The sequence below is a fragment of the Trichechus manatus genome, unplaced genomic scaffold, assembly GCF_000243295.1.
Source record: "Trichechus manatus latirostris isolate Lorelei unplaced genomic scaffold, TriManLat1.0 scaffold00028, whole genome shotgun sequence".
NCBI lineage: Eukaryota > Metazoa > Chordata > Mammalia > Sirenia > Trichechidae > Trichechus > Trichechus manatus.
In genome coordinates, this window is record NW_004443964.1 from 22,486,863 (window position 1) to 22,510,000 (window position 23,138).

General features: G+C 43.7%; 1 protein-coding gene across 2 annotated transcripts; it reads left to right on the plus strand.

Annotated features, from left to right (window-relative positions):
* The first annotated feature begins 668 nt into the window (after window positions 1-668).
* LSM12 (LSM12 homolog) lies at window positions 669-21,781 on the plus strand. 2 transcript variants are annotated; one of them, XM_004374312.1, is made up of 5 exons: window positions 669-941; window positions 2,740-2,873; window positions 17,603-17,712; window positions 19,149-19,275; window positions 20,117-21,781. In XM_004374312.1, exons 1-5 carry the CDS (start codon window positions 818-820, stop codon window positions 20,207-20,209), a joined length of 588 nt encoding a protein of 195 aa, XP_004374369.1. In that variant the 5' UTR covers window positions 669-817; the 3' UTR covers window positions 20,210-21,781. The 2 variants fall into 2 exon arrangements, with proteins under 2 accessions (XP_004374369.1, XP_023585181.1); XM_023729413.1 differs by lacking the exon at window positions 20,117-21,781 and adding an exon at window positions 19,742-20,063 and having other exon boundaries at window positions 756-941.
* The last annotated feature ends 1,357 nt before the right edge of the window (window positions 21,782-23,138 follow it).

Sequence of the window (23,138 nt, forward strand, 5' to 3'; positions counted from 1 at the left end):
TTTGTAAAATGGGGTTATTGATTCCTACCTCAAAGGGTTGTTGGATGCTCAATAAGCTATAAAAACCAAACCGTTGCCATTGAGTCAATTCCGACTCATGGCGACCCTATAGGACAGAGTAGAACTGCCCCCATAGAGTTTCCAGGGAGCGCCTGGTGGATTCGAACTACTGATTTTTTTGGTTAGCAGCCGTAGCTCTTAACCACTATGCCACTAGGGTTTCCCGATAAGCTATAACATAGATGCAAATGAAGAAACAGGCCGATAGAAGTTTAGTAATTTGCTCAAGGTCACATAAGAAGTATGTGACCGACCTGGGATTCCGATTCTCATTTATCTAACTCTATAGCCAATGTTCTTTCCACAACCATTTTGTAAATAGGTATAAGTCTCTTGACCGAGTTTCGTTAAGTCCTCGGAGCCTCGGATTCCTCACATGTAAAATACGGATAATATGTATTACTTTATAGAGTTCATACATTAAACTCTCGTTGTGTGCAAGGTGTGCACATAATGGAGACTGCAGGTCATTCCTGTTCCCGCTGTTCATTCTACGTGGGTCATTTATCTTTAACGGACTTTACAAGCAGTTGCCAAAGCGGTCACCGCTACAGAAACATTATTCTTCAGATTCCCTTTTATTTCCTCGTTTTTCCTCTTCCACCTAGGCTCCCGCCCCACCCAGCTCCAGGCCACGCCCAGGCGTGTGACATCAGCACGCCCCGTGCGTCGCGTCGCGTCGCGGCGCTCACTGGGGGCCCGGCTTTCGCCCGCTGCTGCCGCCGCCGCCGCCGCCGGCCGCGGCTGCTCTCCCAAGATGGCGGCTCCTCCGGGCGAGTACTTCAGCGTTGGGAGCCAGGTGTCGTGCCGGACGTGCCAGGAGCAGCGGCTGCAGGGCGAGGTGGTAGCCTTTGACTACCAGTCCAAAATGCTGGCTTTAAGTATCCTTCCCTGCGTGAGGCCAGAGGCCGGGCCGGCGTGTATGTGGGGGGACGACGGCGGCGGCTGGGGCCCTCTCCGGGCCTAGAGGGGAGACCGGCTACCGCGGCGCCCCGGGCGCATGCGCACGGCCCTGAACTCCCCTCCCCCTCCCGCGGGCCCCCACGGTCCGCTTTGAGCAACCTGTCTCCCAACCCTTGCGGGAACTGGGCCCCGAGGGAGGGTCGGTGGGTGGAGAAGGGCTAGACACGCGGATGGCTTTTCGGGGGGAACGCTGTGAGGGGACACACCGTGATCGGGCAGGGGGTGGTGGTAGTGGGAGAGGGCTGGTGAATTGGAGCCCGGATGGGAAGGGAGGCGGGTGAGATCATGTTGGGAGGGGGTGTGTAGGTTAAGGAACTGCTAGTAGGACAAGGGTATGAGCATGAGTTTAGGAGGGGGGTTGTCTACTAATGGGTTTTGGTCCGAGGAAGGGGCGGAGGGGTGGTGACCAAACGGGCCTTGCTCATTTTGGGGAAGAGTAAGTGCAGGTCAGAGTTTGTATCTGAACTGGGGATAGTGGCTTTTCCTGGTGTGTGTTTATGTGTGGTGCCATTGAGGTGGGGGCTGCTGACTATGAGGCTTCTCTGTCATTTGGAAATTGTTGTTTTGGGATGTGAGCATGGGAAACCTGGTCCAGAGAGGGCTTGCCACGTTTTTTCAGGGCCTTATGTCAGGATATGTGGGTTACAGGTGAAAGAGTAAGTTCTCATCTTCTCTTGCTCAGCCCAACACACAGAGTCCTGACTTTTCCATCGTAGTACTCTCCCCTTTCGAAAGTGACAGTGCTAAACTAGTGGGAAAAGGTGGCCTGCATCTTTGGGGTGGAAATGATTTCTCAGTTACTCCACGAAACTCAGTCTTGCAAACTGAAAACTTCCTGGATGGAATAAACGTACCACCTTTCCTTCTTTTATTTGATCTACAGGTGGATTTATTTGGGTATGTTTGTGGGGGGGAATAATCCTTTAATCCTTTATGGCATCTTTCAAAATGAAGTTGCCTATTGAGTCTGCTGCCTTTGGCAAGTATTTCAATTCATTTAACTACTAGTTGTAAATTTCTAGTTTAGGATAGGAGGATGTCCTCTGAAGCAGCTAAATACAGCAAGGAAAGTTGTGTTTTTTTTTCCTTAAAAGTTATACTTGGACCTAATGGGACTCTCTATGCTAGTGACTTAGATGGAAGGGTCTTTGGAATGAGGAATAAATCTATTTCCTTTTCATTGGCATACTGTAGGCACTTGGTACATGGTTGGAGAGTGAGTGAATGAATGAATGGAGTAACTAGATAGGTGAGTTTCCTTTCCAGTGCCGTAGTTTTCTTCTCTGTAAAATGGGAAATCTCAAATCTGAAAAAATGAAAAGAGCATTATACAGAGAGTATTATACCAAGAACAGAAAATATCAGCTCTGCTGACATGTGGTTCATAGGTTCCAGACAGACAGTATACATAAGACGTTAAAACTGGATTGTGCTCTCTTCATGAAACAGAGAAGGTGAAAGAAAGTGTTTTGAGGCTTCCCGTTTTTGTTTGTGGGTTTGAAAAGCGCAGAATCCTTTGGTCATGGGCTTGGGCCGGAGGCAGGTGGGAGGCAGAGATTTCTGAGGAGAATGGTGATTCTTGTGACACGCCTCCTCCCCCCCACCCGCGGCATGTCTTTTACAAGAACTTTGTGTGAATTGTGTTTTCCATGCCCCTTTTGGGATGTGTCAGTGCCTCTGCTTGCCCTGTTTTCCTTAACTTTATTTTCTCACCAGAATGTCCTTCTTCAAGTGGAAAGCCCAACCATGCAGACATCTTGCTCATAAACTTACAGTATGTTTCAGAAGTGGAAATAATTAATGACCGAACAGAAACCCCTCCTCCTCTAGCTTCACTCAATGTTAGTAAGGTAAGGACTTGAGAGCAGGTCTGCCTAACCAAAATGGCAGGGAAGATGAGTGTCATAGACTGTTGATGATATGTACCTTGTCCATTGGCTGTTTTTCATTGACTTACAGTTGCTTGTTCCAATACCTTTTTAAAAAAGTATGTCACCTTAGTTTTTGTCTTTATTCTTGGATATCTTTAGCATGTCTTAAGAAACATCTTAATGCTCAAATAGAATTGAGAGCTTGCCATGTGTGAAAGGGGGCTTTTTTTTTTTTTTTTAACCTGGTGATCGCAGGGTGGGATGGGGTGGGGCTGTTTCCTGTGAACCTCCTGAAATTCTGAGTACGTGTGTATGTGTGCACACATTTCCTAGATGAGGACCTGGAGTCCTTTTCAGATCTCAGAGGGATTTGTGACCTACAAAAGTTTGAAAACCACGTCCTTAGAGTTTCGTTTATATCATTATGTTTGAATTTTGAGGTCTAACAAATTTAGATCTTTAGGGTGTTTTAATCTTGAATGCACAAATCGATCTCTGGGAACCCCAGATCACTTTTTTGGTTTTTCAGCTCCATTAGCCAAAGTTCATGTTGATCAATAATAATAACGTCCCAAGCCTTGTTGTAGCCTATGCTGTCACCTGTATTTGGAACACTGTTTCTTCCAGAATTGACTGGTGCCTTATCCATCAGGACTCATCTTAAATGGCACCTCTTCCAAGAAGTCTTCCCTGATCACTCAGGCCAAAGTTATCCCCCCCCCCCATTTCTCTCATAGTACCTTGTTCTTCATAGCTAAGGTGACTGTGTCTGTTGTCCAAACAGCAACAGTTTTGAGAGTAAAGGGGTGTGCTTTTGTTGTATGCTGAGGCATCATGTATAGACCCTTGTGTCCTGGGCAAAGTGGAACCTCACATCACCCTATCCTGGCCTTTTTCCTAATTATAAACTCGAAAAACTTGTTGCTGTCAAGTTGATTCTGATTCATAGCGACCCTATAGGACAGAGTAGAACTACCCCATAGGGTTTCCAAGGAGTGGCTGGTGGATTCGAACTGCCAACCTTTTGGTTAGCAGCCGTAGCTCTTAACCACTGCACCACCAGGGCTCCTTTTGTAATTATACTTGTACAGTATTTGTTTATTTGTCTGATGTCTATCCTTGCCATACTTTGTCTTACAGTGATGGGACCCATACCTGTTTTGTTCACCACTGAATTTACAGGGCCTTGTGCTAAATAAATATTTGTTGAATGAAGAAGTTGTGCCTTTGATTTTAATGGTGGCTGCTGATTCTTAAGTCTCTTGCATTAGTGTGGAAGTTTTTTCCTCTGGAGGAGTCTTGTAGTAATGAATATTCTCTTGCCTCTCTTGGGAATATGGTGTGTTCACTACAATTCAGCAAAGCAAGGAAACACTCAGGCAGCTGAAACACTAGAGGGTAATAGGCTAGCAGAGTGTAGAGTGTAGTTCCACTTCAGATCTGGAACCCCCTTCTTGCCAGATTCCAGGGAAATGCCACGTGTTCTTCAGCGATAGCTGAAGACAGATTCAGGAGGGTCTTGGGTTTCATATTAAACACTGTTGTCGCTTACAGGACGTCCTGTTGTTAGAAGCCTAAGTTTCCAAAACCCTGGCTTAGTTAGGTACTTCCTACTGGAGTATAGGCGCTCTCTGGGTGGTCTTGTGTTAGTTCAAGAGATTTTAAAAGACCTGAGTAAAATAGTTTGAGTCCTAGTATGTTAAGAATAAAATAGGCTCGAAGTTATCCTTTGATGTTTATAGAGTATGAGAAGCCTGCCACTAAATAACTGGATTTTTAGTGAATAGTAGAGAAAGATTATCTGAAAGAGGGATGCTTTTCTCAGACTTAAAAGATAATGTGTTTCTGCTCTTGTGAACAACAGATGCCACCATTTATCAGAGAGTGGTTGGAGTGGTAGAGGGATGAGACTGCTAAGTAGGAGCTGTTAAGCAATTCCCTTCGTTTGACCTCGAAGATAAATAGCTCTTGATTATTTCGTTTGTGGTTAATCTTTGCCTTTAGGGTTTTGCTTTCTGTTGGTTATGTTTTCTAGTTGTTTACTAGCATTATTAACTAGTTTACCCACTCTTTCAAGAAAGTAGCAGGAAAGTAATAGATTGGGAAATACCAGAAATCTTAACTTTTCTTACTTTGTGGCCTGCTTGCCAGTTCTCGAAAAAGGTTTGCTGGAAGAGGAGGCAGAAACTAAAAACTAAAATTAGGTTGGAGGGTTATCTTTGGATTTCATTTATTCATTGTTTTTTCTGCTTGTAGATTTGTTTATGAGTAAGCCATATTGGTTTTGCCTTGACACTAACCTTTTAGGATGCTTTTCAAGTCCTCTGATTCAGTTAGAGAGAGCCTACGGGGCTGTCACTGAAAACAGCTAATCATACAGGAAAAGTTCATCTCATTTAAAAGCTTAGACTTGGGGATTTCTTAAGATGGAGGATGGTTTAAGTGTGTGGAAAAGAACTAAAAAATGCTGAACTCCCTGGAAGAGAGCTGTTGAAGCCAGTGCTTCAGATGCTTGCAGTTTAGGGGAGCACTAGCTGTGCTTCCAGTGAGAGATAACCATCACATGTTGGCTCCTCTTGTTGACCTAGTAAGTGCTCTGCTTAATTAAAGCTGTTGATATAAACTGGGTATTTGTTTATTCTGACCCTGCAGGAAATGGAAGGGAGGGCGTTTTAAAGGAAATACGTATTCCAGCCCAACTAGAGAAGGTATGGACCAACAGGTTCTTGGAGATGAGCCTGTTTTGCTGTCAGTTGGCAGCTTGCTACAGGCTAACAAGTCATATCTATCCCTAGCAGTGGGATAATAGAGGAAGCTTGGAAGGGGACAGTGGAGCTGGAGAAGGGGGAAGTTTTGAATATCATTTTATCTTTTCTAGAGTAATACTGTATCCTGTTTAAAGTGTTCTGAATTTCCTTACTATAACATAGAAGCATTCAAGTAAAAGTCTAAAAGCATATTAAAGCCAGTCATAAATAATAATCAGGTCATTCACCATTGTTGCTTATTCTTGGTTTACTGTGTCACAGAAGGCTTAAATATTGCTTGAGGACCAGAGCCCTGATAGCCTTATGGTCGGGTGAAGGAGGGTGTTTTCTTAATGAGTTTCTTGAATTAACTCAGCATCCTGTTCTCTGGGTTAGTATGCTCTCAGATGATTTGGGCCATGTCAACATTAACAAGGTCTTTCATGTAGCATTTATCAAACTTTTACTGAAAAATCTATTTTGTATAAGGCATTGTGGTAAGCTTTGCTGGGAACTATACCTTACATTTTTATAGGGTTTTAGAGTTTACGGGGAGATTGACAACATCTCATTTCATCTTCACGGCCACCCTGTGTGTTCTTTGGAGGATTCCGCCCCCCTTTTATTTTAATCTATGAGAAAACAAGCTTATCAGATTAAGTGACTTGTTCAAGGATATATGGCTAGTAGCGTGGGAACTAATATTTCTATGTGCCACGCTCTGAATTAGCCATCGCATTTAATCCTCACAGCAGTTCTTATGGTGTGGTACCATTGCCATCTTACAGAGGAGTAAACTGAGGCTGTAGCTTAAGGTCATGGAGCTAGTAAGTGATAGAGCAGGGATTTGAACTCAGGTCTGTTATTTTGGTGTCAGAGTCCCATGGTTTTTCTACTTCTGTGTGCTTATTCCAAGGAGCTTGTAGAGTAGTTTGGCGAAATGAATGGATACTCAAATGTCTATAATATTAACTAATGCTTCTAAATAAATATCTGTGTTGTAGGATACATTTACTGTTAACAGTGAGGCAGTGTGGTCTAGTGGAAAGAACCTAGGAAGAGACCAAGCAAATCTGTCTTTAAGTTACTTATCCGCCTCTTAACCTTACTGAGCACCAATTTCCTCTACTGTAAAAATGGGGATAATGTTAGTACCTCACTCAGAGTTGTTATGAGAATTATGTCAAATTGGCTAGGGTTGGCAGATGTTGGTTCTGTTCTCCCACATGAGCTATGTGTAGCCAACTGATGCTGCTTGAATTGTGGGATGGGGGTGAGGGTGTGTGACGACAAAGGAAAGCAGTCAGGAACCTTGATGTTACTACTTTGTCAGTCCTCCCTGGCTTTGGACCTGACATTCATTCAGAGATCTAAACTTGCCAGCCCAAGATCGGGGAAAATCTAAATTGTATTGAATACCATTGATTTGTGATATACTTAAAAGATGTTTTCGAGAGCACTTTTGTTGGTAACTTTCCAGGGCAGTATTATCAGGTGGCATAGTTAAGTGAACACTTGCCTAAGCACTGGAGGCTGGAGTGAGCAGTCACAGAACCTAGGAGTCTGTGCTTTCTGCCTTGGAGACTCCTAGCAAAGGACTTAGTGACGTAGCCAGCCAGTGTCTGTATTCGTTTATCTAGATAAATGCATCTACTGCATTGAATGGGAGGTAAGTCTTATCACTTCACTGAGTTGGAAAATACTTTCTCGAGAGGGGGAGGAAAAGGGACAGAGCATGGACAATTGAAGTCCACAGGTAATGTAGAATTTAGGCATTCACTTCCTGTACGGAACCATTGACTGATTTGTCAGTCTCTTTTATCCGTTTATCCATTACTAACAAGCATTGAGGAGCCCTGGTGCCCCAGTGGTTAAGCACTCGGCCGCTAACCAAAAGTTGGCATTTCAAACCCACTAAGCTGTTTTGTTGAATAAAGATGTAGCAGTTTGCTTCCATAAAGATTACAGCCTATGGGGCAGTTGTACTCTGTCCTATAGGGTTGCTATGAGTGATGAAATGGTACCAGGAAGAAGAGATTCCAAGAGTTTATCGTTGGCCCCTGGTAATAGAGAATGAATTGACTGCTTTTGAATATAAATGGTATCTGGAGATTGGTCTGGGGGTGAAGGGACCTCTTAAGGCTGAGAAGATGGAAGAGGAACAAAGTTCACTTTTAAAAGAAACTGACTTCAGTGATTATCTTTGAGAATGATTAGGCACTGAGGGAAGAATTAATTTCAGTTTTATTTTGAAGTCAGCATAACCTTTTGAAGTTCTGGTGATTTGAGAGTTAATCCCCAAGTATGAATAATTCTTGGGGTAGTTGATAGCTACTGCATGGTGTTCTGTGTTCATGGACGAAGCCTGTTAGCAGGGCCATTGGCATACTAGTTGACCATATCTTGACCCAGATGTGTTGGGGTTCAGAGTTATTGAGTCAGAGATGGTCTGGCCACCCTGTGTTTAGGTATGTATGTTTTGGTAGGAAGTGGAAGATACTCACATTATGTGTAAACATGAGAAGGGAGAAAACAGTTGTTCAGCTCAAGTAAGAATTTTTTTTAGACAAATAAAATTTTTCTGGCTTGTAGAGGCATGTGAAGATCAAAGACTACAGCCTTCAGTATGGATTACACCTCAGCATAAAACAGAAATCCTCACAACTGGACCAGTAAGCAGCATCATGATAAATGGAGAAAAGATTGAAGTTGTCAAGGATTTCATTTTACTTGTATCTACAGTCAATGCCCATGGAAGCAGCAGTCAAGAAATCAAATGACATACTGCATTGGTCACATCTGCTGCAAAAGACATCTTTAAAGTGTAAAAAAACAAAAATGTCACTTTGAGGACTAAGATCTGCCTGACCCAAGCCATGGTATTTTCAGTTACCTCATATGCATGCGAAGGCTGAACAGTGAATAAGGAAGACCGAAAAAGAATTGATGCCTTTGAATTATGGTGTTGGCAAAGAATATTGAATATACCCTGGACTGCCAGAAGAACAAACAAATCTGTCTTGGAAGAATTACAGCCAGAGTGCTTCTTAGGAGTGAGGATGGCGAGACTTCTCGTGTACTTTGGACAAGTTATCAGGAGGGTCCAGTCCCTGGAGAAGGACATCATACTTAGTAAAGTAGAGGGTCAGCAAAAAAGAGGAAGACGCTCAGTGAGATGGATTGACACAGTGGCTGAAACAGTGGGCTCAAACATAGCAATGATTGTGAGAATGGCACAGGACCAGGCAGTGTTGTACATACATCTGCACGTTATGTGTTCTGTTGTACATAGTGTCATTGTGAGTCAGAACTGACTCGATAGCACCTAACAACAGCAGCAACAGAGGAATAACCTATTTGGCTCACTTGGTTAAAATATGTTGTCAAGGCTATGGCCCCACGTTAGAGTCCACCAGTAAGTTTTGCACCTGGCTCTGAGTGAGTACACAGCTGCTGCCTCACAGGGCGCGTCATGGGGTAATGGGGAGAGCCCAGCTACTGCTGAGTGGCAAGGGGCATGTTAGGTAGGGAGTGGTGGCAGATGAGGTCCAAGAGTTAGAATGATTGACGTTTTAAAGAGTGTCTGCCTTTTGAAGGTCAGATTTAGTGGCATTCAAACTTCGGGGTCAACTTGACAGCCAGAGTGGGGGCTGCAGTGCCTCCGGTTAGGGCTGGGCCTATGACTCAGTTCAGACTACAGTGCATGTCAGCCTGCTGACTCAAGAGGGCCTTCTTGGCGTCATGGGCATGTGGGGGGTAATCACTTGTTCTTGCCTGACAAGCTGCTGAGCCCAAGTGACTGTCTGACAGAGTTGTGCCGTGGCTGGGTCAGTGGTAGCATCTCCTCCAATGTTAAGAAGAGGGCAGTCTAACTGGTTTTAGTTTCCCTGACAGAGAACAGATGTGGGGAAAAAACAAGTGGTGTGATGGGAGAGTCTAGCACTGGAATTTTGAGACTAACTTAGGTAAATACCAGAAACTACCCTGGCGGGTGAAGCAGATTGAATCTGGACTGGAGAATGAAAGAATCTACACATTATGTGAAAAACTAACCGAATGGTAAGGTAGAATGCTGGGAGTTTGGAGAACTGAGTTCTTTTTTTGGCTGGATTACAATGAATTAGTGACTGTATGGTAGTCACTTAACCTCTGGGAACTGTTAGTTGTATGATTGGTTTTGTGAACCTCTAGTAGTCATCGAAGTTTCTTCTCCTTTTATCTGCCTTCTGGCCCTCCCCCTCTCCCCCCCAGGTGCTGGGACTGTCAGGATGATTAAGACATTGCCCTTGCCCTCAAGAATCACACATTTGTTGGGAGCAATGAAGGACAGCAGCATTTAACTTAGTGATAACAATAGGGTGAGATCAGTGTTAATGGAGGCATGAGCAAGGTGCTATATGATAGCATAGAACAGGGGGCAGCAAACTTTTTCTGAGAAGGGCCAGGTAGTAAATATTTTAGGCTTTGTGAGCCATATGGTCTCTGTCACAACTACTCAACTCTGCCTTTGTAGCAAAAGCAGCCATAGACAGTGTGTAAACGAATGGTCATAGTAGTGTTCCAATAAAACTTTACTGTCAGGTGGTAGACTAGATTTGGGCCACAGGCCGTAGTTTGCTGACCCTTGGCATAGAGTAGTGAACATATTAGGGAAGACTTGTCAGATGTGACAACATATTGAAGAATAATGGTAATTAATTAGATAAATCAACAACATCATGATAAAGGGAGGGAGTTAAATGGAATCAAGCAGAGTTGAGAGTACTCAATTTATCTCTGCAATTTAGAAACTGTTGCTGTTCTGTCACTGAGCTAAACTGGCATTGGTAGTTCTTAGAGGGAAGGGACTTGCTAGGTGCTCTACATTTATAGATTGCTGAATTCCAGTAGTAGCCCTTCAGGAGGGACCTCATTGTACAGGTGAGCAGACTGAGGTTATGGATCTTGCCCAGGTTCATGCAGCTAGTGACTGGTAGGAAGGGGCTTGAGCTGGAATCTCTGGTTTTTAGGGGGAAGGGGATGGCTCTTCCGTTCTGCTTTGCCTCCTTTGCTCTCTTCAGAACTCAAGAAACAACACGTGGCTCTTTCACTATCACTGAATAAAATACAACTTTTATTTGACAAGTGGAGCCTGGAGCCTCCCATTTTGGCAGATAAAGGCATTTTCCAGCTTATTATTCCAGTTATATTTTGGAAGATACTCTCCTTGGGACTTATGACGATGTCTCTAGTAGCTCTTACAGAAACTAGAAGGGAGGGCGCACTGAACTCATTGGCTGAAGGAAAGGTTGGATTATATGGATTTTTCTAAAATGACCCATAAGCCACCTTCTCTGTGTTAATAATAACGTTAACGGCTAATATTTGTACTGTGATTTACAGCTCACCTAGGGTTTTTCACCCACATTGCACCCTTTAATCCTCACAGCCATGCTGGAGATGGCTAATTTGAGCTAGTTTGAGCAGAGTTCTCAGATAGGTTGTTGGGGTCAGATTTCAATTTGCATCCCAGCCAGTTTCTCTCCGGCAGAGCCACATGGTAGGTTTCAGAGCAGTACTTGGTTTCAGGGTCTCAGGACTAGAAATTAGGTGTCCAGGAGGTTTAGTTTTCTGTTGTAGCTATGAATAGCATTTTGTGACATAATTACAAATAACTAACAAGAACTATTGACTTGGCTGACACCTAGGTGAAAATGAAACTCTGCCTATAGCGTATATTGACTCTGAGTTGAATCTGGTGCAGTGTTGTATGGTAGCAATATGATACATGTAAAAATTTAGAGATTGAGGTGATAATATGGCCACCTTGAATTTACAAGGTGTTTTTCACCATAACTCCAAGCACTGATGTATTCATACTATCTTAACATTCTTGGGAATTAGAAATAGATTGGATAACATTCTTTTTGGTAAATAGAAAAATTGAGACCCACAAAAGTTAAGATATCTCTTCAGGGTCTCACAGGGTTGAGCTGAGACTCAGTAGGCTTCCTCGTTCTTCATCCAGGTGCCCCACAACTGACTGCACAGAGAATATGGTTTTGGATTTAATAATTGCTAAACAGCCTTTGACTCATCTGTTTGGCATCCATGGGTTTAACATCAGGGGATAAAAGAATTTTCTTTCTAAAGACTGAAGACCAAAAATCTACCTTGTTTGTATTAAGACCATTTCTGTAGCCCAGCTTATACACAGCCCCGTGATTCAGAGGAAAACATACACTACTGGGCTTTTTCTAACCCATCTCCAGTCTTGGCGCATCGGAAAATGGTGCATCCAGGGAATACTTATCTTATTATTGGCCTGCAGTGCTTTCTCACATAGGGGCTGTTCTTTTTGAAGCATCTCTGTGAATGCTGTTTAACAAGAGAAGTAAAGGATGTTCTTGAGGTTTAGGGTGAGACTAGGGCTGCTTTTTGGAATAGAAAGGCCCTTCATTAAAAGGCAGATAGTTAGTTGTGTTCTGTACTGGGGATGTTGTCTAGTGGAAATGCCAGAATGCACTGATAGAAAAGGTGGCAGCTAAGTCTGACAGTATTTTCCCTTTTAAAATATTTTCTTTTGCATTCAAAACTGTATTTTCAGCAGTAGCTTAGACTTCTCTTAGGTGATACTGTTTAAATGTGGTACAGTAGTTAAGAGCACAAGCTCTAGAGCAAGACTGGGTTCAAATCTGGACTCCACCACTTGTGGCTTGGTAAACTTGAGCAAGTTTCTTATCAGCTGTGATTTAGTTTCTCCATCTACCACATGGGAGTAGTATTAGTCCCTACTTCATAGGGTTGTTGTGAGGAGTAAATGTTTAACATGTGAATTGTGTAGTTTGGTGCCTAAATGGAGTAAACCCTTACTCAACAGAAGTTAGCTCTTAGAATTGACAGTGCTCACTGCCAGGCCTCTTTGGCTATACTTTTCTCCTGTTTGGATTCAACAGCTATTATTTCATCTTTATGTATTCTAGGACATAACTTCAAGTAGTAGGTACTATATTTTTTTGAGTTCCCAATTATCTGCGGTTCTAAAGAACAGTATTTTAATAGAACCTTTCAGGCAGGAGTTTTCAGCTAGGTAACAGGGAGGCTTAGGGATATTAATGTTTGGATGAAGTATTTTTGAGAGTCTGTCTGTTGCTAGCTAAGAACAAGAGCTTTCCAAGAGCCTGGCCCATAATTGAAACAGCAGGAGCAAGCATGCGCCCTTTGGATGACAGTTGTTCTTAGCCACCCTGCTCTGCAGTCCCTTGGCCCCAGCAGGCTTGCAGGCAGCACCAGCACTTCTGGGGAGCAGCTGCAGTGCTTCCTAACCCCTGTCTGAGGGCAGCTGGTTGGAAGACCTGAACTCACAGGAAGATAAACTGAGAGTGGCTCATCAGAGTCAGTAGGTCACAGCCAGCAGGTTCCCCTCTGGACTCTGCCTCCCTTGTTGTGTCAGCTGTCGCAGCCTGTTAAATACTTGCAGTAGGGATCCCTCTGGATTCCCCACAGCACCTGTGCTTTCCTGATCTGGGTGTGTGGAAATAAGATGGCCCAGCTGGTAACTAAACAACAAGACGAAGTGCATATTGCTTGGATTTTTCTGTTGTTATGGCTGTTCCCTCTCCCCCTCCATGTTATCAAGTGCAGGAAGAGATACCTGCCCTTGGTGTTCATTAATTCACTTACTCAAGGGTTACCCAGCAGCAGGCATGACCTGAAGCCTTTTAATATTGAAGAGATTTGGTATCAACTTCATGTGCTTTTCTCCTTTTCCCACATCAAGGTGCTATATATAAAATGACCACAGGAGGAAAGGCAGGTTAGTAGGTAAGGAATGACTGTTTTCACTGGGAATCAGACAGAATGACAAGAGAGGCAGGTAAGCACAGTTGTCTTGTGCACTCATTTCAGTGAAGCCACATACACATTAGTAGCAAATCTTTATTGATTTGTGCCCGTTGGTTTGCCTGAACCAGTGTGTTCTTAAAGTTGGTGTCTTATACTTATGAAGAGAGTGCTTCTTAGCTCAAGTAGATACATGAGACTAAATGGGCGGCTCCTGTCTGGAGGCGAGACGAGAAGGCAGAGAGGGTCAGGACCTGGTTGAATGGACACGGGAAATCTGGGGTGGAAAGGAGGATTGTGCTGTCACAGTATTAGGAGAGCAGCTAGGGTCACATAGCAATGTATGTATAAATTTTTGTATGAGAAACTGGAAAAAAGAAAAAGATAAGGAATGTGGCTCAAGTTCCTCATAAAAATACTGAAGCTTCCCAAATTTTGTGATATTGACAAGTAGCACGATAATGTTAAAGGAATACTTTAGCAGGTCACTGAAATCTGCAGCGGCCACAGCGCCCCCAAATGGATTCAGATTGCATTGCTAGCCTACCTTGAGCCTAATTTCCATTTTAACCTTTTATGGCGCATGGACAGAGCTTTAAAATCTGATGTAGATTAAAAGCAAGAAAATTTCATCAGCAGAGCATTAAACTTAAATATGTAAACGCTAAAGGGGCTGGAAATTCAACCTAATTAAAATGGCTGAACGCAGAATCACAAACAGAATTATAGAAAAGTAAATGTTTACACACACATTGTACACTTATTAAGGCTTACAAAAAAAATGTGTCTCATCTGCCAGCTTTCCTTTGTAATGATATTGTTATAAGGCAGTAAATGTGGTTATAGTTTAAAAAAAAAAAGTTGGTGTCTTATTCTTTGAGATGCCAGCCAGTCAGTGTTTCAGTGCCCAAGACTGTAGACAGAGGCCAGATTGGCATTGAAAGTGGTGTCGTATGGTTTAGTATGGTGTAGTCATTGAATTTTTAAAATTATAGTCCTGATGACCCTCCCAAGCCTAAAAAAGCACACACAACACTTTTTTACTAAGGGCAGCTTGTATTGGTTCCCTCTGCCAATTGATTATAACCATAAACTTGTTAACTTAGAACTAACTGGACCATTTATGGGTATATGTTTGTCTACAGAAATAGGATGTGGGAAAATTTAGACTTGTACAACAGCTGAATTGGTGGAGAGTGATAATCACTTGCTTTACAAAGGGAGGCTTATTGTATTAGCTTACGAAAATCCAAGTTCTGCTTGAGTTTTCATGAATGTATGTAAAAATAGCAAGTAATCTCCCTCTCCCTTTACCCCCAATTCTGAGGAGAAGAAACACTTTTAGATTCTTTTGATGGTGAGGGCAGTCTCCCTTATGCTTAATTGCTGGGGTCTTCTGTGGGAGAAATTTACCACACTTGTACAACTTCCTCATGAAAGCAGATTGCTGTAGAAAAGAGAGTGGCTGAAGGTTTGGTTTAAGCATTTTTCAGATTACCATGAAAATTCAGTCTGTAAACTGACTGCTGGAGGTCCCAGGGTCTGCAGTGAGTCTGGCTCCCCAGAGTGTGATGGCAGGTACAGGTAGGGTGGTAAGGGCATTGGGGTTAACTGGGTACAGTAAACTTGCGCTTGTTTCTTCTGACTTTTCCATGGCTCCCCGTTTTATCGTTTGGCATTTGGGTTCTGTGCACACTGGAGTTGAAATGGAGAATAAGCTAGTCCAGTCTCCTTTGCTTTCAGAGCCTTTCGAGGAGATCGCGCAACTGGTATTTTTGGGGATGAGGGGTGTAATTTGAAATCATTATTCTATTACCAGTGTGTCACTGTTACACTGTCCAAACTAAATAATCACTTTTGGCTGAGATTTTATATCCATTTTATTCAGCCTCTGGCAAAAATTCAAAAGTGGCTCCTCTCCTAGCCTTTTTTTTTTTTTTTTTTCCCCCACCTCTAGTTTAATCTGTCAGTTCCATTCTTAAACATTCTACTTGGTTTCCCCAAGCCAACTCTTCTTTCTCTTACTGAATGAAGCATTGCTATGTTTTTAACCTACTATATAGGTGACAAGGATATTTTATTCTTAGTACTGAGATTATCTGTTCATCACCAGCTTTGTAGAAGCAGCCTTGTCTGACCCAACATTGCGAGATGGTTTTAGTTTTCAGGGATAAACATTTTTTAAAGGGATTGAGACTTCAAAGGGAGGCCCTCCTGCCTGCTCAAGGGGTGAGCGGCTGCCCAGGAGCTCTACAGGAGCTTGGTTACGCCAGGGGAACGCTGCTACCCTCCCATTTTCTCCTCCTTTACGTGGAGACTTTAGATTCTAAGGGGTTGTTTGGAAAGTGAGATTCAAGGAAACTCCTTGTTACCAGGGTTTTTTTTCTTGGTGACTGAGGAAGCTTTGCTTGTTGCTGCTTAAAATACACTACCAGCAGTTCTCTTTCCATAGAAACTAAGTGATTTCAAGCCATGAGGCTTTCTTGCTGCAGTTGGGATTGCCAAGGCTCAGGGAATGCTGCCAGCCCTGTGCATTTATTTCTCTGTAAAGTTGTAGCCTGGTGGGGCCAGAATGGCAGGATCAGGCTTGAAAGATTACTCACTGCTGCTGTATCTCTCTCTCCACGTCCTAGGAATGGACCACGTGAAAAAGGAGTTCTAGCTTCACATCATGGCAGAGTTTGGGTTTTTTGTCCTCTTTTGCCTTGGGAGGCAGAAGTGACAGTGTGTATGAGCTAGCTATACTCTGCTCACGCTCCTCTGCTCTCCTCTGACCCCATTTGGAGTAGACAGTCTTGGAAACTCAGAGGCAAGGATGAGACTACCCAGTCCCTCGTAACTGTTAGGGTATCCCCAGTTGAAGGCCTCCTTTTCTCCTCTTCATAGTTAAACCCAAGCCTTAATAAAGTGCTTCATTTTACCAGCAAAGAACTAGACACTTTTCCCCCACCCCCCACCCCCACTGTTTATTTGGCTTATGGCTTGAGGGGTCACTGTAAAAGCAGTGGGGAATATAAATAGCTAAGGATTCCACACATCTAGAAACTTTTTGGAACATGCTTAAGAGGTGGAATCCTTCTTGTATTTAAGTACCTGGTGTTAGGGAAGGAATTGTGTGTTCACCTGTGTGCATGCATGTGTATTCAGTGTGCTGCTGCGTCAGTATACTCAGCTGTTCATGTTAGTGGAGGAAAGTAGAGTCTGAAAATCTCCAAATCATTTGTTTGCCATTCAGATGCATTATCTGCCATTTGATTTTTTTGTTTGTTTTAACCATCTTGTCCAGCAGATTTGTCTTGTCTTACACTCAAACAAATTTGTACTTCTGGAGTTTGTAGCAACCAGTAGTGTGGGGTGGGGACCAGAAATGTGTTGGAGGGGCCATAGGGATTGACTGTTGGGAGGGATTTACTAGAGTACCTTTTCTTTTGGTCAGTTTGTGATTGTTCCACTAGAGGGCCGTCAAGGAACAGACATGAGGTAGAATTCAGCCTTAAGAGCAGGACAGCGTTGCCTTCAGCTCAAGGGAAGGTGGACAGTATCCATGGTGAGGTTTATTTGGGTGAGCACAGATAATGGTGCTGGAAAGGTAGAGTCTTTAGCTCCTCAAATTCTGGTCTGTGAAGCTGTGATAATTTCTAAATCTGAGGCTGTAGCACAATAACTGATAAAAATTCTGGATTCTGTTCTTTAAACAGAAGTGTGTGTGCATGACCTCCGTCTCTGACCATCCCATCAAAAATAGCCCCCCAGTCACACTCTTACCACATTACCCTGCTTTATTTTCTTCCTAGTACTTCTCACTGCCTGACGTTACTTCGTGTATGTTCTTACTTGCTTGTTTGTAGTCTGCCTTCCCCTCCCCCTCAGTGATCTATCTCTAGCCTAGCATAGTGAATGTCTGGCACATGTATGCACTCAATAAGTATTGGAAGGAAGCAGTGTTTGCCAGAAATAGCAGTAGCTGTTCAAGTATGTCATGTTTTTTTTTTTTGTTTATGTCATTTTTGCTCTCTGAGAAAACGGAATCCACCCAAACCAGTCTTTTCTGGCCTCCCTTTCTCAGCTTAGGTCCTGACTGTTGGGAAGAATGAATGTGCGTGGTTTTCTGAGTCCCTCCTTTCCTCTCCCCTACTCTAGCTTGCCAGCAAAGCACGGACAGAGAAGGAGGAGAAGCTGAGCCAGGCCTATGCAATCAGCGCTGGTGTCTCCCTAGAGGGCCAGCAGCTCTTCCAGACCATTCACAAGACGTGAGTTGGGGAAGTGCAGGGGTGCTCTGTCCCAGGGTGGTGCTACCTCGTTGTGCTGTCTGGTGGCTGACTGTCCGGTGGTTGGATTCCTGAGAGTCCACCTGGGATGCTGGGTAGTGTGTTGGCACTAGCCTGGGTATCCAGAGACATGGGTGCTCACCACGTTCCACACAGAGTGGCGTAAGCATGGACAGGTCGTCTTCTTGGGGCTTCAATTTCTTGGTAAAACTTAGTTTTGGATTCGATTATCTCTAAGGTCCTTTCCAGACCTAGTATTCCATAATTTAGAACTGATGGTCTCTTTCTCTTTTATTCTTGTTGTTATTATACCTTTCTCCCAAAGGTGATGAATTTTTATTAAGGGAAAGTTACATCTATTTCATTTTTCCCAATTTTACATTGGGATGAACATAGGGAGCTCCCTAGAGGGAGAGCAGAAGGCCACCTTCCTAACCACTTCCCAAAAGACATTTTGTCACAGCAGAAGTCATTTGACTCTCCACTGGCTTCCCTAGCTGCTGGAAAACTGACACATTTGACAACCCACCCACCCCCAACTGCCTTCTGTTATCCTGTTTAACCACCTGGGTCTGATGTACAGATGGCAGCTGGCACCAGAGCTGTTTGAGGCCATGGTATATCTAAACGTTTACAGGTATGTGAAGGCACTCTCTTAGTAGCATCAGCTGCCCTGGGTTTCTCCAAGTGTGAACTGGAATGAGTTTTCTCAGTCTGGCAAGCACCCAACTGTCTGATAATTGAGAGGGGCCAGTTCATGGAGCAGCTTCCACTGTGTGGGTGTTGGGGGGTGGAGTACAGATTATAACAAGGTGGAGAGTTTGTTCTGTCTTTGTAAAGACGCCATTTCCTCCTAGCCCAAGGGTTGGCAGACTGTGGCCAGCAGGTCAAATTTGGTCTGCTGCCTGTTTTTGTAAATAAAGTTTTATTGGAACACAGCTACACTCATTGTTGTGTATTATCTATGGCTGCTTTTGCATACAATGGCAGAATTCAGTAGTTGTGACAGAGACAGTATGGCCCACAAAGCCTGAAATACTTACTCTCTGGCCCTTTATAGAAAAAGTTTGCCAACCTTGGTCCTAGACTGCTATCTTAGTTGAATCTAGTGGCCTGAGCCTAGTTGGTTGTTATTCAGTTTCGTTTGGACTTCTGTGGTTCTCCAGGTCCTTAATGTTTCAGGTGGACTCTTCTGGGCCCTCCTTGGAATAAATGTGCATCAGTTTCATTGCTTTTCCTAGCCAGTGGTGCCCTGGAAATGAATCATGGCTACTCTTCTCTCTGTGGCTGCTGGCATATAGTTATTGACTGAGTGATGAACTGGAAACTCGGGGCCAGCTTTCTGGAGTTATTAACCAGACAGGAGATGTGGGATGCCTGCAAGAGGTAACATTTCACCTGTTCTCTTCTCCTTCCAGTATTAAAGACTGTAAATGGCAAGAAAAAAATATCGTAGTCATGGAAGAAGTTGTTATTACACCCCCATATCAAGTGGAAAACTGTAAAGGCAAAGAGGGGAGTGCACTGAGCCATGTACGCAAAATAGTAAGTAAAGGAGCCAAGGACGATTCCTTGGCCTTCATCACACCAGCATCAGGGCAGGACATTGTGCTATAATCCCTGCCACCTCTGACATGCCAACCTGCTAGCGGCACTGCCAAGCCATCCTGCCTCCCAGCATGTGGGGCTCTCAAGCTGTGGCTTAGACACTCCTGTGGGGATGGAACCACTGGGCAGTGTGACTAAAGCCAGCAGTTGACCCTGTGTCCTCTGTAGCGTGTCTTTTTGGAATTAGCCCAACCATCCCATGGTCTTGGGCCTGAGCAGTTCCTGTCTGCCAGGCTGGGTTCTTTTCAGCCATAGGTGCCCTTCTAGGAAGGGCTGATTGGTATAAATCCATTGCCACTGGTGTCTCTGTGGCCCTGAGTATGTCACCTGACTCTCTAAAGTGATTTAGAATGTTTGTAAACACAAACCAAAAAAACCACTCCTACTCTTTTTTTTCTCCAAGGAACATTGAGACACCAACAACATGGATGTAACAAGCGTGATGAGACCAACTCCCCGCCAACTCTTCATTCTGCACTTGTGTGAAGAGGGAAGGGAGAGGTTGGGTCAAAATAGTCTCCCCTCTTATATATATATTAGCTTATAGAGTCAACTTCTTCCAGCTAGTCTTAGCTGAAGCTGCTAAAAATGTGGCTAAAACGCGATACCCACCTACCATGTGGTTAGGAAGGCCAATAGACAGCAAGGGCTAGGGTGCCTGAGTAGTCCACAGGCTGAACAGCCAGGTTGTTGATGCCTGGAGTGGACTGGTGGACTGGTGGGGACACCTTGCTTGCCCATCTTCTTTTCCTGACCTTGGCTGCCTGGTCTCTTTCAGGTTGAAAAACATTTTAGAGACGTGGAAAGCCAAAAGATACTGCAGCGTTCACAAGCCCAGCAACCACAGAAGGAGGCTGCCCTGTCATCCTGAGTCCACACACCTGGAGGACTCTTCCAACATCCAGCCAAGGAGGCAGTGGTGGTGGCTTCAGCGGAGGCAGGCCGGGGGAGGGAAGGGATCCTATATTTCCTGTTGGCTCTCGTTAACAAAGGGTCAGCGTTTCCACATCTTAGACTTGAACAAACAAAACACCCGACAAAAGAGAACAAGAGAATAATTTAAAAGTTGAATCATTACTTGACTAACAGACTTCGGTCCACCATGTCCTTTTCACAGCTCCCTTCTGGAACAGTCACCTTGTTAATTTTATTTTTGAAAATTCCTTTCCTTTCCTGCTCTGCCCTTTCAACTCTTGACTTTCCTTTCCTAGTCGGTTCCCTGCCATTCTGTTTTTATAAGTGGCTACACTTGCCTTCTGAGTGATTGAAAGAAACTTTTACATCTTCTCTTCCAAAATAAAAGTAACAAGCTGACTGTGAGACTTAAGTTGAGACCGCAGCAGCAGACAGAGGTCTCACTTTAAATTTTTCCTTTTTTTTTTTTTGCACAGGGCATGGCTTGAATTAGTTTTATTTTTCTTAACTTTAAATATATATATGAAAATATATATTAAAATGTTCTCTAAATATTTTCTGCTTCTTGCAGGTCTCTTTTTACGAGATCATGGCCACTCTTCCCACCTCATTCCTCCGAAAATAAAAATGCATTGCCCTCCCCAGCATACCCGTAACCAGGCACTTGACTTAGTTCACAGCAAGAATCTCCTGCAGCACTTTGTAGAGCCAGTGTCTACAGATGGGATTCGGGGTTTGAGGGTCCCTGATGGCTTTGTAGTCTTTAACTGTGTGTACCAGTCTCACATTTGGCCAGAACCTCAGGATTCACCCTCTGCCTTTTGTCTTACTTCATGGTACCAGAAGAACCTCCTCATCACTCTCTCCCAGATGGGAGAGCCAGCTTCCCCTGCTCCTGTACCCTCTGCAGCAAGAACTGTTTTGCATGGCACGGCTCAGCTCCTCTTCCTTGAGGGATGACTTTCTTTTATAAGGAAACTGGAGTCCACCCACCCTGACCTTTCTTGAAATCCATATCCAGAGCCACTAGCCCAGGAAAAAACGTGGGTGACCTATAGTTTCTCTTTGCCTGCCAACCTCCTCCTCCTGTGCTCCTCCCCCCTTAAATTTTACAAGCTTATCACAGTTTGTATGTGCTCAGCCGATGGGCAGAAAACCTGGAAGACTTTCTAGACTTTAGCCCACCAGTCTGGTTTTGACTAACCTGCTGAGAGCTAAAACTGGCACCCAATGCCCTTGTGCCTTTAGGGCGGTCATATGGGGCAGAGGGTGCCCCACCTGAATATCAGGCACCAAGTGGGATGTGGGTGATGCTCATGTGACTGGCTAGAGCTTGGGGTGGGGGTGGGGGAGTTAATTACTATTTTTTGGCCATGATCTCTTTCCCCTTCCTTTTTTTTTTTTTTAATTAAATAAATGGATCAAAATTAAATAATTCAAGCCCTGCCTTCAAAATGAATTTTTTTTTTTTTTTTTTTTTTAGTATTGTTTAGCAAAAACAATAAAACCCAAATTTTTTTAACCATCACTCATGTCTCTGGTTTGTGCGTGCTTTAGAGCCCCCAGAGGGAGGGAATCTGAGGGGCTGTATGTTTGGCCTTTCCCTTTAGATTCTCTGCTTCCTTCACTTTACCCGCTCTCCTTCCACTCCCTAAGGACTCACCCAGAAATACAGTGCGAAGTATGTAATTATAAGATGGGGCTCCAGAGTTTAGAGTTGAGTGTAAGTGGAATAGGAAGAAAAAGGGATGGGCACCTACAGAAGACCATTTGTTACAGGACTGTATTTGGAGGGAAAATGACAAAAGAGCTGAGAAGGAAATCCAAATCCACCTGCCATTGGTCAGAATGATTAAAAGTAATGAGCCTCTGATTTAGTCTACATGGAAATGTAGACTTTTGGAGAAGGTAAAAGAGGGAGAAGGGGAGAGCTTGTAAGATCTAGAAAACCTAAAACCTAAGAGGTAAGATTAAAGGAGTGAAGGTGATTTAATTAGAGGGAAACAGCACACCCAGGAGGGAGCTTTTGTGTCCTGTGTCCCGTGTCATCACTTTCTTTTCCCATTAGTCTCCAGGTCTGTGGGTTGGTTAAATTGGGTACCACCTGTTTCTGAGCACTTTTGACTCTTAAGTTTTAGTTTCTGAAATGGTTCAGGGAACTTTGCTCTAAGGAGTTCGAGAGGTGGAGTGAATTTGCTTGGAAAAGCAAGGCAGTGAGGTATAGAAGAAAGTACAAGGGCTTTGAGACATCAGTAGTTGAGTTCAAATCCTCATACCTCCATCTCCTTGCTTTGTGACTGTGGGTAAGTCGTTTCACCTTCCTGAGCCTTAGTTTCCCTGATTGTAAAAATGGAAATAATACCCATCTCCTAGAATTGATGTGAAGAGTTAAATAAGATACTTACAATTAGAAGGTGCTCCATAAATGTTATTGTAAATGTTAGCTTGGTCCTGGGATGGTTAAGTCTGGAGGTGAGACTGGATTAAATGGTTTCCAGAGGCTCCAACTTTGCTTTAGAGTCATTGTGTAGATGACATTTTAAGTGAGGCTAATAGTAAAACATAGATGAGAAGGAGAGTGAGTTCCACCGAGGCTGAGTGACATGTCCAGAGTACCACAACTGCCTGTGGTGACAAAGCTGGAACCAAAATTCACGCCTTTTCCACTCATGGGCTCCTAATGCTGCTCTCGTACATTTCCAAATGATGGCATGTATATTACTCAATTTTATTTGCCAAGTTTTGGGTGGAACACAAAGAATATTGTGAAGAGAGGCAGAAAGTGCCCCTTTAGACTGAAAGAACATTGAACTGTTTAAGAATGTGGTGCAAGGGGCTTGCATCTCTGATGAAACAAGTACAGATAATTTTGCAACGTCTCCTTG